The 15805-nt window shown below is 40.4% G+C and overlaps 1 protein-coding gene across 3 annotated transcripts in view; it reads left to right on the top strand.

Moving 5' to 3' along the window:
• Positions 1-15805, top strand: part of jade2 (jade family PHD finger 2) — a 71734-nt gene that overhangs the window by 28492 nt on the left and 27437 nt on the right. For all 3 annotated transcript variants that reach the window (XM_015349484.2, XM_015349483.2, XM_015349485.2), the window contains 4 exons: positions 7788-7972; positions 9432-9643; positions 10625-10792; positions 12588-12704. In XM_015349484.2, coding sequence (XP_015204970.2) covers positions 7788-7972; positions 9432-9643; positions 10625-10792; positions 12588-12704 — 682 coding nt within the window. The remainder of the gene's footprint in view (positions 1-7787; positions 7973-9431; positions 9644-10624; positions 10793-12587; positions 12705-15805) is intronic.

Here is a 15805-nt window from a genome sequence, read left to right as displayed (position 1 = left end):
TCCAGGTATTTTCATTGTTTTGTTTTAAAATCAACCAGTGCAGGAAAGTGACATTCACATCAATATGCAATTGCAAACAGTAGCAGGGCTGTCTTTGCTGTCCAAGTAAGTAAGCTCTTGATATTCAGATTCAGATATGCAACAAAAAACATTAGATCTTTCATCCACAGCTCTGGCACTTCTGGGGTAAATACTGATCATTGGTCAATTTGACCATTTTGGCTTCTTTGTGCACAAGCAGGCTCTGCAGCTTGTCTTTATTGGTGTCATTTGAAAAGGGATCTCACACCCAGTCTAGTCTTGACTAATAAGTAATGATTTTCCCATTTTGCCAAAAATTGAGCAACAAGTAATTGCTGCATATTAGGTCTGAAATATCAGTGATTTCTGATGGTTTAATCATTTCATTAATTTAATTAGATTTTGTCACACAGATCCATCACATTGGAATCTTGTCCCTGCATGGTGGTGTTGCGCATGTTTAGTTTTTTCAGATTCACCTGACAAGCATGCTGATTTTGCAAATTCCATTTGGATTTTGTTTAAACTAACCAACATAGATCTCTGACCCAACAAAAACTCCACTTGCATATTACTCCACTTGGAGATCAAACACTCTACCTAGTGCAGATTCATGGGAGAGCCAGTGAAATTTGGGATGCAGAATGTAACTGCAGTACTTTTCCACGGAGTGGCAAAAGCGAGTGATTTTTGCAACAGGTGGTAAAATATCTTCCTGCTTGGGGCTCAGCTTTTTTGATGCTACCTGTTCTTAACAGCCCATTTTTACTGCCAGTCACAGCCTTTACTCTGTGCACATATTGAAGCAGTTGTCCCACACAAATGTTACATGTACAGTACTTGTTTTGTGTACTGATTCAGCACTTTAAAAATGTCCTCTCCTATTGTTGGTCATCAGGTTGCAAGTCAAAATGAACTTTTTTGATAGTTGCTAGTAGTTGAGCCTGCTGAGTTTCCTATGTCTACTTGAAATGTATATGTTAGTTTGTTTTAAGTCTTTTTGAAAACCAGTACCTTTTTAAAACTTTTTCATAATCATAATCATAATAATTACAGTTGCTTACAATTATATACAATAGTCCTTTTTTGGACACTCCACTCAAAGCACTTTACAGGCAAATGGGGACTCCACTCCACCACCAATGTACAGCATCCACCTGGATGATGTAATATCATCCATAGTGCACTAATACTCTCATCAATTTTTGCAGAAGCCAATTCATAAATGGGGATTATTGTGGAGCCATGATTGATAAAGGCCCATGGGAAATTTAGCCAGGACACCAGGGTAACACCCCTACTCTTTTGAAGAGAAGTCCTGAGATTTTTTAATGAGCACAGAGTCAGGACCTCATTTTTGGATCTCTTCCGAAGGACTGCGCCATTTTCCAGTCTAGTGTCCCCATCACTATACTGGGGCATTAGGACCCACACAGACCGCAGGGTGAGTGCCCCCTACTGGCCCCATTAACACATTTTCCAGCAACAACCTTAGCTTTCCCAGGAGGTCTCACATCCAGGTACTGACCAGGCTCACACCTGCTTAGCTTCAGTGGGTTTCCAGTTGTGAATGAAGATGAAATAGCTTCTGACAACTTCATGCACATTTTGGCAAAAAGCATTTTACTAATACCCTTCTAAAGCAGGAGTAATACAAAATTATAAAGTTGTATGAGCAATATTAGATTGTGTCCTAAAGAGCAACAGCACTTTCACTGCCTTCAGTGCTGTGACCAAACACCTGCTTTTGGTGTTTGAAAGATAGAGATGCTGTCCAAAGTAGTCAAAGTTGCCATTTTTTGTTTTTGAGTATCTTTTAAACAGAGACAGCTTCACACTTAATACAGTCTATACAATCATCCTAACAAATTATATACTTTATTTGGAGTTTATTATCAGGGCCAACATTTAGAAATCCAAATAAAAATCGCTGTACCTAAGCAGTACTTTTTGTACAAAAAGTAAAACATCTTGACTTAGATAACTTATATATAAACTTAATAGTTAACCCACTCAAAGTAACATTCTAACTAATAAAAAACATCCATCCCGTATCATAAATCCCTGCTTGGTGGAATAGGCCCTGGCTTCCCCGCGATCCTGAATTGGAAGAAGCAGTTTAACATATTTTTTTCTCTTGTCTTGTCTTGTGTATGGCAAGCCACTCAAGTACACTACAAGAATAACTGTACCCTCTATATTTTACTTCAAGTCTAAATAAGCAACGAAAAACACTGCCTGCAGTTAGCCGAATTTGGTAATTCCTTGAAGGGGTAGTACTGACTCACATAAATCTTAAACAAAAAAAAGAACCTTCTTATTGTACTTTATGTTTTCTTTAACATTTTGCGCCAGACTGTGTTTCAACTGCCACCCTAATTTCACTATTTGTCACATCCAATGACAGAAGCTTGTGATTATCCCAGTTTCTACCTCAGGCCTGTTTGTTAGTGCCTGTCAGATAGGAATATGAGTTGTGACTTGAACCTAGTGCTTTGTATTAGACATTTGAAACATTCAGGTTCTTAGCAAAAGCAGGCTAAACATATTTCCTTCTTCATCATAGTACAGTGCAGATGTTCTGTCTCTTAATTAAACTGAATGATTACGATTCTCCTTGGTGAGAGAACAAAATGGGTGCAGTCATATCTCTTCTTATTTTTCTTTGGCATCTTCAGTGCTGTTGGAAAGTGAAAATAGAGCCTCACAGTTACATTCAAAGCAGTTCAAGAAATATTATTGTTCTTTTTCTGCATCTGAAGCTTTACCTCCAGGGTTATTGGAAAAGGCCCATTTTAAATCAGTACAGCAGGGAAAGTGTACCATTTAACAGGAAACCTTGCAGAGGTGAAAACTGCGTGGTATAGAGAATCGATTATATATGCAGAGCCAAGAACATTTTGAACCTTATTGGTTCAATAAAACTTTCTTATTTAATCTTGTCCATTCTGAGATGAATTAGTATGCAGAGACACTAAGCATATAGTGAGAAATGTTGGTGAGGTGGTTTCTGTATCTATATGTATTTACTGCACATGGGAAGAAAGCTTGGTGATCATGATTGTTTTTTCCCTTTTCGAGCAGTATTTTGTCCTCGCTGTGCAGAGTTCACGAGGAAAGCATCCTGTCAGCTACGTGACAGCTTCTCCCACTAAACCTAAGTGATAGCTGTCATAGCGTGGCTCCCTGGAACATTGCTCAGAGGAGTGTGGCTTATTTTTTCTCTCTGTTTCCTTCCTGTGAGGACTGGAGCTGTGGCTGGAGATTCCAGCAGTGGTTGTAAAAAGGAGCTCTCCCAAAGAGACAGGTTGTGTGTGTGATGCTGCTGAGTGATACTCGCGTGCTGGCCCAGAGCTCTCTGCAGCGGGGAGAGAGTGCGATGTCACCAGCCCTGGCAGATCTAGCTCTAGGTAGAATATGCTGCCTGACAAGAGAAAAAAGGGAGTAGGCGGGGGGAGAGGATGTCATTTTTGTTTTGGAAGACTGTTAACAAGCATATCAAAGGTGTGAAACCTCTGAGAGGGGAGAAAAGAATGACACAATGAAAGGAATTCTTGCTTGTTGAAATGTCAAGTGCTTTTAGTGGCTGTTAGAAATGCTGAAAAGCTACGTGTTTTCTAGGCATGATATTTGAGGCTGCATACTCTTATTAAATGAATTGCTGATTGGTTTTAATGCTGAAATGAAATGCATGGAAGAGAATATCCATGTGCTGTATGAAAGACTGAGAAGCTGTGCACACCAGCAGAGATGAAAAGATACAGATAGATTTATTCCATTATGATTCCCCTGTGCCACTCGCCCACGCCTTGTTTGCTTATGACTCTGCAGCCCCCTAGCCAGATAACACAGGACAAGGCATGAGTCGGCACTATTCTCCCCGGTCTTGTCGGGCTGCCGCCTGATTGGCTAGCTTGCACTAGCCCTTTCCTGCTCTGACGCACGAGGGCCAGCTGTGTCCCAGAGGCCTGTTTCTCTGCCCTCCTACCGGCGCAGCTTGTTCTCAGGCCAGACTGTCCGGCATACGCTGGCTCGCTTTCCCACTACACTCAGCGCCTTGCATCTAGCCAAGATCCATGCACTGCTCCGGGTTAATGGCTGCACGAAGATGCGAAACAGCTGCCTGTTAGACACAGAGAGCAGAGGCCTGGCTGCTCAGGGAATAAAAAGGACATCCTTCTGGCTTAAATATCTTTTCATTAGCAGGAGGTCATCTTCTCGTATTTCATAGACGTGATGTCTGCATTTGAGGTAGCAATAAAAGATGAGAAAAGATTGTTGGAGGCAGCGATTGGTCCCTTGGCAGCTGTTTAGTCCATGTTGGTGCTCTTTTAGAGATGTTAGTGAAAGGTGAAAAAAGAAAAGCACTGAGCAAGACCAAAAAAGGAGCTCTCCCTTTATCTTCCATATTACATCATCCTTCTTGAAGAGGTTAGCTTTAAGGACCACTTGTGCCCTTGCTGTACATCCTCCCAGTGTATTCTCCTGCAAAGGAACAGGCCACTGCTGCCATTGATCCGTTGCACAAAAACTATGCCAGATGATAAATGCTTTCCAAACCCTATAAAGTTGTGTGCTTCAGGTTAAAAAGGAAATTGCTGTTTCAGCATGCAACAGCCATAAGTGACTCTTTATCTGTGACAACAGCCTGGTAGAAACTGAAACACTCCTTCGCTTTGAGAACTCACCGATTGCAGAGAGGTGTTTGAATTGATTATGTGTACAGTGACAAAACCTAATAAAAGAACAAGTGGAATCATTGCGTTGGCAGCAGTGTATTGGCATATTTCAAAAATAATGTCTTGGGAGACAGCTGAACCCCCTACAGCTGTGCCTTTTCTGCTGAAGAGGTTTTAACAAGATGACATGCAAAGAGTGGCTACAGGAGATTGTTTTTAAATGGCTACATATTCATGTTTGTACATTTATATCCCACTGTTTTTCAGAGAACACTCCATATTTACTGTTCTATAAATATACTTTAATATTACTGGAAAATTACCATGGCTTCTGGCTGAGATAGCAACATCTACTGTACCTTCACTCTGTTTCACAACCTGTGTAGTAAATTCTCCTAAGCAAGGTCAACAGAATTAATTACAGGGACTGAAGGTGTAGAAGGAAGGAGAAGTTCTGGAGGATAAAACAGAGCAGGTCATAGCAAAACATACACAATATACATGTATTGCCATTGTCATTCCAGCGATCAAAAAAACAAATTAAAAACTTTTATGTAAAAAACAACTCCACCCTTTCCCCCACCCTCTCTCTAAACCATGACACTGCAAAAACATATGCATATTGTGAATGTGTCCAATATTGTATCAATCAGTGGGGTCACAAAAATGGCCTCTAAATTAATTTACATCAATGCAAGGACAGTCCAAGGGAAGGATATTAAAAAATTGCACCATACAAAAGAAGTAGGTAAATGAAAACAACGAAGAAATGTAGCCCATCAAACATGTATACAAACTAAGAAAGCTAAGAAAGCTAGGATTGATGCTTAGAAAAAACAGTCATGCAGATGGGATCACCGTAGAGTTTTCAGACCATTGAAAATAGCATTAAAGTAAGATCACTTTATATACAATTTCTTGCATTAGGAATTTGTTTTTTCGCATACTCCAGCTTGCTCTCCATGAGACACACAGACGGGGAGAGAGAAGCTTGGGGTCAGAGCGCAGGGTCAGCCACTTATACAGCGCCCCTGGAGCAGTAGGGGTTAAGGGCCTTGCTCAGGGGCTCAACAGAGTAGGATTCATCTGCCAGCCGTGGGATTTGAACTGGCAATCTTCCAGTCTCAAGTACAGATCCTTAGCCACTCCACCCAGAATGTTTCACGCATTGTATCCACCAGTGATTCAGAACTGTTTTGGCATTGTTAAAAAAACAGGAAAACCTCTTTTTTACTTTCCTACATGTTCAACTTTAAAAGAACAATGAGTAGCATTCTTACTGCAAACAGTTGGGATAAGTGTGTTTACAAAAAAGACCATTTTGCAATAAAAAAATAATTCTTAATATCTTATTACTGCTTGCGCACACCTTTTCATACATGCATTTATAGGTAAGAATGATGAATAGTTTAATAACTTAGATTTGTAGAACATTTTCACTGGTTCTTTTTGCTTTCCCGGCTTTAAGAGTTGGTGTATTCTGTGTTCATAAGTGTACACGCTCTCACAACATTGTGGTATACAGAGCTGAGCTGTTGGCGAACTTTGTGGTCTGCTGGTTTCATTCTGGATTGAATATCAGTTGGAGAAGATTTAACAGTTTTGTTATATGTCAGTGCAAGTCAAATTGATTTCCGTGACATAAAAACCTAGATCAGCAAAAGTGCACTCTTGAGAACTCTAAAGACTGTATGGTACATGGTAACTCTGTATTTTGCCCTCCAATGTCTGACTCTCATTTTAACTAAAGTAATAAAATAATACTTATAATTCTTTAGTAGATATTTTATCCAAGGTGATTTAGATTACAGGCAATGAATGAAAAATACAATTCTATTTAACACAAGGTGTTATTAGTAATTCAAATATATATAAAGTGTTTCGCTGACACTTTTATCTAGCTCAGTGACATACTCAAAAGGATCCAAAAGCAGTGTCCCTTCTGGAATTTGAATCCATAGCTTTGTAGTTAGAGGTGAATCCTAAACACACTGCAGCATGTATGTGATACAATGTGACAATATGACAAGACGGACCTTGTGTGGGTTGGTGAAGGACTGAAATGTTGTTCTTTAACATGCTTTTATGAATCAAAAAATAGAAGTGCATGCACACTCCAAAAAAGCTCAAAAAACGAAATGTTCACAAATTAAACATCAAAATGCACAAAAAAGCATTCTTTCCTTGTTTTGAAGTTGTCTAACAGAGGCTGGCCTGACAGCTTTTTAAGAGCTGGAGGCCGGCCTGTGAGTGATTAATTGACTGGTTTCCTGTCCAGTGAGATCAGGGCATGGTTGTGTTCTAATGCCAATCAACCAGTGAGTTAAAGCACCTCAAGACGGCTGACGCTCCAACCACATTAGTCAAGCTTTCTCCAGGGTAACTCCCAGATTATTGAATATTGAATAGTTATTATTAGTAGGTTAGACGGAGGAGCTCGGTCAGCATACAAGCTGCAGAGAACAAAGAGAGGTTCATTTAACAATGGAAATTAGAATGAAAGAAGGAAAAACAACTATCATTCTCCCACTCAAGTGTGAATGCATATATTATGGAGATTAAGAGACTATGAAAACTATGCTTATTCTTGGTAAGGGCCACAACAATCAAGAGCCTGTCTCAGAAGCAGAGGGTGCATGGTGAGAGTTCTCTTTGGATGAGACACCAGTCCGTTGCAGGACACTTACAATTTAGAGACTTTAGGACTTAACCAGTTTAGGAGTTTACCTAGCCAGCAGATTTTTGAAAGGTGCGTGGAAAAGGGAGTCCCTTGAAAAAAAAAACATGCAGTTTAAGAAGAACATGCAAAACTCCGCACAGAAGGCACCCCACTCTGAAACCAAACCCAGCACCTGAGAACCCTGAAACAGCAGTGTGAAAGGGCCATGCCACCATGCTGTCCTCTGTTGATAGTATATTAAATGAATCAGACCTATAAAGACATAATTTGAATATCTTCAAGCCATGTGAGTCAGGAGGTTAGTATTTAGGCTCGGGTAGGCTGAAAGATGTGTTTGAAGATTTGTGTTTCTTGAAGTTTGGCTTGCAGTGAACAGCTATCTGTAACGTACTTGTGTGCTTGTGCAGGGTGTTGCCGGAAGTCAGCCGTATCCCTTTCTACTCTGCGTCTCAGAGCTTGCTGATGGGGTCGGTGTCCCCAGAGTCCGGCTACGTGGGCACGAGGACCTCCAAGGAGCCGCTGTGCCGCTACGACCTGGATGACCTGGATGTCTACTGGCTGGAGCTGGTCAACTCCGAATTCAGGGAAATGGGTACACTGGCTTGCTTTCCCATGGTTTCACCTGACGCTTCTGACTGTGGCGCAGCAGCGCCAAGAGCAAGAACAGGGCGAGCCAGACAAGGGCCTTCCCTCAGGCCCCTGTGTGTTCACACACATCCCCGAGTCCCAGGTCTTGTCACTGTGGACCTGTGCGAGGGTTTATTGCTTATATAATGTGGACTTATGACCCTTAAGATCTCATACCAGCTAACTAATTTCTGACGTGATCTCATGTTTAGAGAACAGGAAGTTTAACTCAACTGTTTAATTCTCCAGGCTCTTATCATGTTTTCACAAAAGCTAGTTCTGTACAACATTATCTCTTATCACATGCCATTTTTAGATGACTTGGGTCATCTTCTTGAGAAGGAGTAGGAGCATTTTAGCCCTCGGTTTTCTTTCTTTCTAAATAATTACAGGGATGTTAGAAATTGAAATGATGCTTTGACTTCCAGCTTCCTTCTCAGTGAGTGTTTCTAAAAAAAGTATAATTTCTTACTTTCTCTACTTTACTATACAGCTCCCGTTAGCTTATGAACAAATAGTATCATCATTTCATGCTACTGATTAGACAAATTCTGGGTCCTGGGATATTTATTATACTTTTTAAAAAACAGCTAAGTCCTCCTGTTTTCTTTACTGTTCTTTACTATCAGATGTGAATTTATTTTTCCAACCTTTCAGTTCCCTCTTCAAATGTCATGTACTCTCAAGTAAATTATTAACCCACTTTCCACCTTGTTTGCTGTGAAAGCAGTGTATCTCTTATCAGTACAGGCTTCCTGGTGCCAGGGGGAACAGTATTAAAGTGATAGATACTGATAGATCTTCACATTAGGAATTAGGCTTCAGCTGAATGTTGTCCCTCAGTTGGCAGCAACTGACAATTGTTTGATTATAAGAACTTAAAATAAATTTTAGGGAAAAAAATAAATAATAGGTCATGTGTTGAATATGTCTAATTTTTAGAATCCAATCATCTCTTCAGCTGGAGGATATAACACAGGGCTCCATTTCTACACATACACTGGTGTGCTCATGAAGTGAGCTAATGAACACAGACCACACCTTTCACTATGTTCAAAGCCAACTCCCTGAGCACTTCTGCCTGTAGCAAAAATAAATAAAAAATCAGAAATATTTTTCAGTAAAGAGTGGAACATTGGTTTAGACTGCTGGATGCTGTCTGAATTTGAAATAGAAAAGGTGTAATGATTCATGACAATCGAAATGCCATTTTCATTTTATCTACTAGAAAATGACCCAGATTAATGCAGTGCCCCGATATGCTGTCCAATTCCTTTGGTCTGTGAGGCTTCTCATTCCTCAGGCTGAGCAGAGACTGCAAACCTGCTGTGCCCTAGCTGGGAAGAAAGTAGTCTTTCAAGGGCTGGCACAATCCCCACCCCCCTCTGTTTTTTTAAAATTTCTGCTCCGCCTCTGTCCCGTAGCCCTGCCGGAGCTGGACGAGCTCACGATGGAGCGCGTCATCGGGGAGCTGGAGAGCCACTGCTACGAGAACATGCAGATCGCCATCGAGACGGAGGAGGGGCTCGGGATCGAGTATGACGAGGACGTGGTGTGTGATGTGTGCCGCTCGCCCGAGGGCGAGGATGGGAATGAGATGGTTTTCTGTGACAAGTGCAACGTCTGCGTCCATCAGGTACGGTGGAAGGGGTTTGGGAATCCTGGAAACGTGGTCACAGCCAGCCTTGAGTAACAGTACTTTTAGATAGATTCATATGTTGTTATTCATTATTATTAATACGGGCACAGTCCTTCGTATGAGACATAAAACCGAGGTCCTGACTTTCTGTGGTCATTAAAAATCCCAGGATGTTTCTCGAAAAGAGTAGGGGTGTAACCCTGGTGTCCTGGCCAAATTTCCCTTTGGCCCTTACCAATCATGGCCTCCTAATAATCCCCCTCTATGAACTGGCTTCATTACTCTGCTCTCCCCTCCACTGATTGCTGATGTGTGGTGAGCGTTCTGGTGCACTATGGCTGCCGTCACTTCATCCAGGTGGTGCTGCACATTGGTGGTGGTGGAGGGGAGTCCCCATTACCTGTAAAGCGCTTTGAGTGGAGTGTCCAGAAAAGCGCTGTATAAGTGTAAGCAATTATTAATGGATTACCAGGGCATGTTGTGCAGGTGGAGATGCTGGGAAGTTTTATACTATAACGATATGAAGGCATTGATGGGTTGAATAGCCTTTTCTGTCGTGGACATTTCTTAGTTTCTAATATTGTTCTGTGAAACAAGTAAGATGAAGGAAAAAATCCAAGAAGGAAGAAGAGGTAAATTCTGCGCAACAAAGTAAAAAATGAAAGAAACCTTCTTCAGATGTGTGGAAAAAACTTCAGTTTTATTTTATGTTGCATTTTCAAGCATGAATGTGTGCTTAAATGAAACAAAGATCCCAATAAATTTCCTATTTATAGTTTTAGAAGCTCTAAACTGTATGTATTATATTTAATTTACTCTTTAAAATGGTTCCTTTTCTATAAGTGGAGTTTCTCATACTCCTATGCACACTTGGTGTTGTTTCTTTTTGGGGTTGAAGTTCAGAGAGTTACAGTAGATTCACAGGGCTGGCCAAAATGCAGCCCTAGAAATCGGACCTCAAATCCATCTTTTTCACAGGCATGTTACGGCATCCTGAAAGTGCCCACAGGAAACTGGCTGTGCCGTACCTGCGCTCTAGGGGTCCAACCCAAATGCCTGCTGTGCCCGAAGAGAGGGGGAGCCTTGAAACCCACCCGCAGTGGAACCAAGTGGGTTCATGTCAGCTGTGCCTTATGGATACCAGAGGTAAGATAGGCTCTGCTGTGGTGACAACGCAGAGAGACTCTTTCTGACCATCCAGTTCCACACAGACTGGCGCTTTAGACAACTGGCGCTGAAGGAGAGACTTGGCAAGTGAATTCTGAAAAATTCATTTTGTTTAGTGACATGAAACATTTTGCCAAGATTTAAAACCTCTTCCCAGACAACGATAATAGTTTGTCACCTTTGATTAATCAGTTTTTTGTCAGGAACAACCACTTTGCAGGACATTTTATAAAGGAAACAGCAGTGTGTTAATAATGACAATGTGGAGCTGTGAACTTCACACATACAACAGGGGTGCTAAGCAAAAGGTTTTCTGCCCTGGACACTAAGAAATTCGATTTCCTTTTGGCACATTCTGCTGTGTTACAAAATGGGTTCTGTAAATGTTTCTTGTTGTCCTTTATGTTTTGCATATGACAGGAATATTGAGCCAGTATGATACAGAATCATTCTAAATGATGTGGCTGCTTACTGAAGAATTTTCTGTTATTATTTCTAAATTATTTCAGGAAAAATAGTCACTCGGATGCATTTGATTAGTTCTTAATTTTTTTCTTCTGGTTGGTCATTTGAAAGCTTCACAGGTTTTAGATGTGTGGAAAACTGATTAAAAATAGCTCACTTTGTCCTTCTACATTTTAAAAAAAATATGCATGCTGGAGCAAGCTTTCACAGCATGGACATTTTAATCATGTGTTCAATTCCACAGTACTCTCATTTCAGTCATTTACTATGTTTTTTAACACTTCCATTGGAATGATTAAAGTCAGTAGCTGGTATTAAATGCTTTTTCATGGATTATTTAAGTGACAAAAGGATAAAGAGACATGGGGCTTTCATGGCAGATTTAAGTGTATTCATTGAGTTGGTCGCCTAAAAAGAGGTGAAAGAGAATGTTATAAAAACGAAAGGCAAATGTTCGCTGTGTGATTGCAGTTCTCAAAAGAGCTGGTTCAGCATAGGCTGTCTAGACCACAGATATTATGAAAAGAAATTCCTGGGTCGCTGTGTGGAGCCACTCTAGCTGGACGGGTGACATAGACGGGGTGGCCAAATTTTCTACGCATATGGTCACAAATTCAGCACATATTTTTTTAACCCTGGGAGGACATTACACTTACAGAAATATAAAGGTCTTCATTTAAGGATTCCAGAAATGCCTCCCAAATACTGACTTATCTGCCAGTAACGTTTCAACATTAAAGTTTAGATCATTTTTACATAACAAATGTCTCTATTCCTTTTCTTTAACTCCTTTTAAGAGAAATCAAAACAACTGCTTGGTTTTACACCAGGCCTACATTGAATATGCCATTTCAAATTAACATCAGTCCATCCATTTTTTAACCTCTTCTCCCAGTTCAGGTCATGAGGAAGCCAGAGCCAGTCCCAGCACGCAATGGGTGCAAGGTGTGGTATACACAGGCACAGACAGAGACACACACACTCACAATGAGGGCCAATTTTCCCAGAAACCAGTTAACCTACCTGTATGTTTTTGGACAATGGGAGAAAATTGGAGCACCCTGAGGAAACCTTACGTGAACAAGGGGAAAACATACAAACTCCACACAGATAGCAGCCCAGGTCCAGAATTGATCCCAGGGCCCCAGCACTGAGAGGCAGAAATGCTGACCACTTTCTACTGTGCCCCAGTACTTAAATGGTCTTGACTGGGGTTTTTTTGGCCCTTCAACTGGCTGGATTTTGGTGCCGAGAGTTCGGAGACATTTCAACATTTCCAGCTGTAATCCTTTCATTTTGTTTTGTTTAGGTGAGCATAGGTTGCCCAGAGAAGATGGAACCCATCACCAAGGTGTCCCATATCCCAGCCAGTCGCTGGGCACTTTCCTGCAGTCTGTGCCGAGAGCACACTGGCACCTGCATTCAGGTTAGTGTGCTCCCCTGCATCTTCACTGACACAGCAGCCTGCTCTGCCTGCCTGCTTTCTTTTTTATGCGGGTACTTAGAGTTAGAGTTCGTATAGTATTCAGTTAATCAGTTCAACATTTTTGAGCACCTAGCCAGCCGAACACAAAATATGACAAAGTTGGTGTTTTTCAAAAATTAGTTGTAAACAGAAGTGGGACACGCCCATACCAACGAGAATTGCTTGTACTGTATGTTATGCAGCACCTTGCCAGCATGTATTTGGAGGTGGTAAAACTTAAATGAGAAAGGATGTGGTCAGCGAAGTAAAAACACCAACATCCCTGCCACACCCCACCTTCTCTGCCGTGCGCTACAGTGTGTTAGGCAAACATGGAGACCAAGGGAGGAGCCCAGGTCGCAGTGCAGTAAGACACTCAGAGCAGGGTAGAAAGTCAGAACTCAGAACTTTCGTCACTTGATGAAAATAACAAGAATACTGGAAATTCCTATCAGTGCTGCCTGGAATTGATTTTTACACTGTTTTTATGTGTTCATTTTTTTTATTTTTCCTTATAACGTATCCTGGCACTGAATATGAAAGTAGTTTTTTTTAAGGGGATTAGTCTTGAACTCCTGCATTGTAAGCTGACAGTAGTTTTCTGTCCTTTTATTCCCCAAAGCCCAGGCGGGACAAACTTGAGTATACCGTTCCCAAGGTGCAGGACTGCTACAGCATGCTGTTTTGATTGTCTTGGTAATGTGCTGCACTGAATGGGACCTGCAGTCATGAATATGTATTTTAACCTTATTGGACAATGGAGCTCTGTCTGTTTTGACAGTAAGCTACAGAATCCTGAAGCCGCAAACATTATCAGATCTTTGAAATCTCAGGCAGTTTTGAACTCAGTTCACTTAAGAGTTGCTTACACTGATGCCTTGTATTTGTTGCAAAATCCTCCTGACATCTGCAGATAATAATGTGTTTCTTCTACAGCACATTTCTGTTCCACTTGTGGGCCTAATGTAATGAAGTGATTTCATTTCCATACTGTACAAAGTTGCAGAGAAGGCCGTTCTTTCCTAGAACTCTTCAGTAAGAGGTTTTACTGCTATATGAAGTGATTTAACAATGATGTACAGTAGTTACTTTGCAAACATGCTTCCTGATCTTCTGATTGCTGTGTTTTTTGGATTTGTGTCCTTTGCATTATTAGTCAATATTTCTAGTACTGACAAGTACAGGTACACTGTGCCAAAGCAAACCATGTGTCAGATCTGACCTTGATCATTTCTTGACTGCCACAGATACCAAGGCTTTTACATAAGCAAGGTTACATTTAGTACATCTAGTCTGTTTGCTAGTTAATTGATTCAAGGATCACATCCAGATGTCTGCCAAATAAACCAGGGTATCAGCTTCAACGACATGACCAGCTTGAGTGACTGAGTAGCAGCTCTGTAGCATGTTCAATACTCTCACAATCCCTTCCTTAAAGAATTGCCTCCTCTTCTCAGTTTTAAATTCACTTCTATGTAGTTTCCACTTGTGTTCTCCAGTTCATGTCTCATTGCTTATTCTGAAGAATTCCACTGAGTTGCTTTGTCAGTGGCTTTGAGGATTATGAATACTTGGATCAGGCCCCTCATAGTCTACTCTGTTGAAGACTTCAGTTCCTGCAGCCTGCATTTCCTTAAACCCTGGATTGAATCTGGTTGCTCTTCTCTTGGTGAATAAAATTGTACACAATATTCTTAATAGGTTTTTACTGTTGCATTGTACACTGAAGCATGAGATCCCTTAATTGAAATTCTACACTTTTAACTGTATATCCTAATATTGTTTGCTATTGTTATTGCTTCCTCGCATTGTCTAAAAGATGTAAATAATATTTGTATATAAAGCCTAAGTTGTTTTCTTGAGCAGCTTTTGTTTCTTCTATGTGAATGTAATACTCTCCCCGTATATAGATTTACACATCAACTGCCAGGTGTTTGCCCAGTCTGGAATTTTATCTGAATCTTTTCTTTAGCTCCATCTTTTGCTTGTATTTTCAATAATTCCATTATTTGAGGATTGTCTGCAAATGAGACTAGTTAACTAACTACTGTATACCTGAATCTAGAGGACTGATATTAAATAGGAAGATCAGTGCCCCTAGTGCATATCCCTGTGGTACTCCACTAATTACATCATGCCAGTTTGAGAATTTAACCATTATCTGTACTCTTAGTTTCTATTTACCAACCAATTTTATCACAGGGTTTCTTGATTTAAATTCCTGCAGGTGCTTCACATTTTTTCTCTTAATTTACACAAAATTTTTCAACATTTGTTGAAATACAGTAACTTAATAAGAAGATATTAAGGTACCTCTTAAAAAGATTTTCCTGGATGAAAGTATCCCTCTGTCTAGAGAGTATTGCAGTTGATCAGGCTTAACCAAACATGAGGCAATTGTGAGTGTCATAGCTTCATAGTTCTTCCATCTGTTTGTGTTTAAGAATAGCTCTGACAAAAAGAGTTTCAAACTGTGGTAATGTACTGTAGATTGAATGGATTTGAATCTGAATGTTAATCAAATTAAGAAATTTAAACTACGAGCAGCATCTTTAAATCAATTACCTGTGCAAAAAAGTGAGCTACAAGAAAATGTTTTTAGCTTGAGACAGAGGAACAAGACAGATTCATCTGCTGGATCTCAGAACAGCTGTCCTATACAGTACAGTATGTAGGCAGCACCTTTTGCTGTTGGAAAGAAATGGAAAATAGGTCTTGTAGGGACATCCCCACAAAGTTTTTTAAGTTAGAAATAGCAATGAATAACTGTTAACTGAAGGTTTAATTTTAGAAGGTTGTTTAAAGTTATGGAAAATTCCATCTCACTATCACTTTCTACCCTTCATGCTTTCAAAACATGCTTGGTTACTGTACTGGATATCTTATATTTTTAGTGGTGTTCTGTCAGGGCTATCACAAACCCTGTTCCACCTACTGTAGAACAAGTAAGCACCTGATTAAAAAGACCTGAGATGACTTTACCATGAACTATAGCCTAAAAGAGACCAGTTTTACTGTAACACTGTCCAGTCAAAGTTTAGGAATGCTTCTTATATTCCTGG

Source organism: Lepisosteus oculatus, chromosome 11 (genome assembly GCF_040954835.1).
Source record: "Lepisosteus oculatus isolate fLepOcu1 chromosome 11, fLepOcu1.hap2, whole genome shotgun sequence".
Taxonomy (NCBI): Eukaryota; Metazoa; Chordata; class Actinopteri; order Semionotiformes; family Lepisosteidae; genus Lepisosteus; species Lepisosteus oculatus.
The sequence above is the reverse complement of the archived record's forward strand: the minus strand, read 5'-3'. Positions and strand labels throughout refer to the sequence as shown.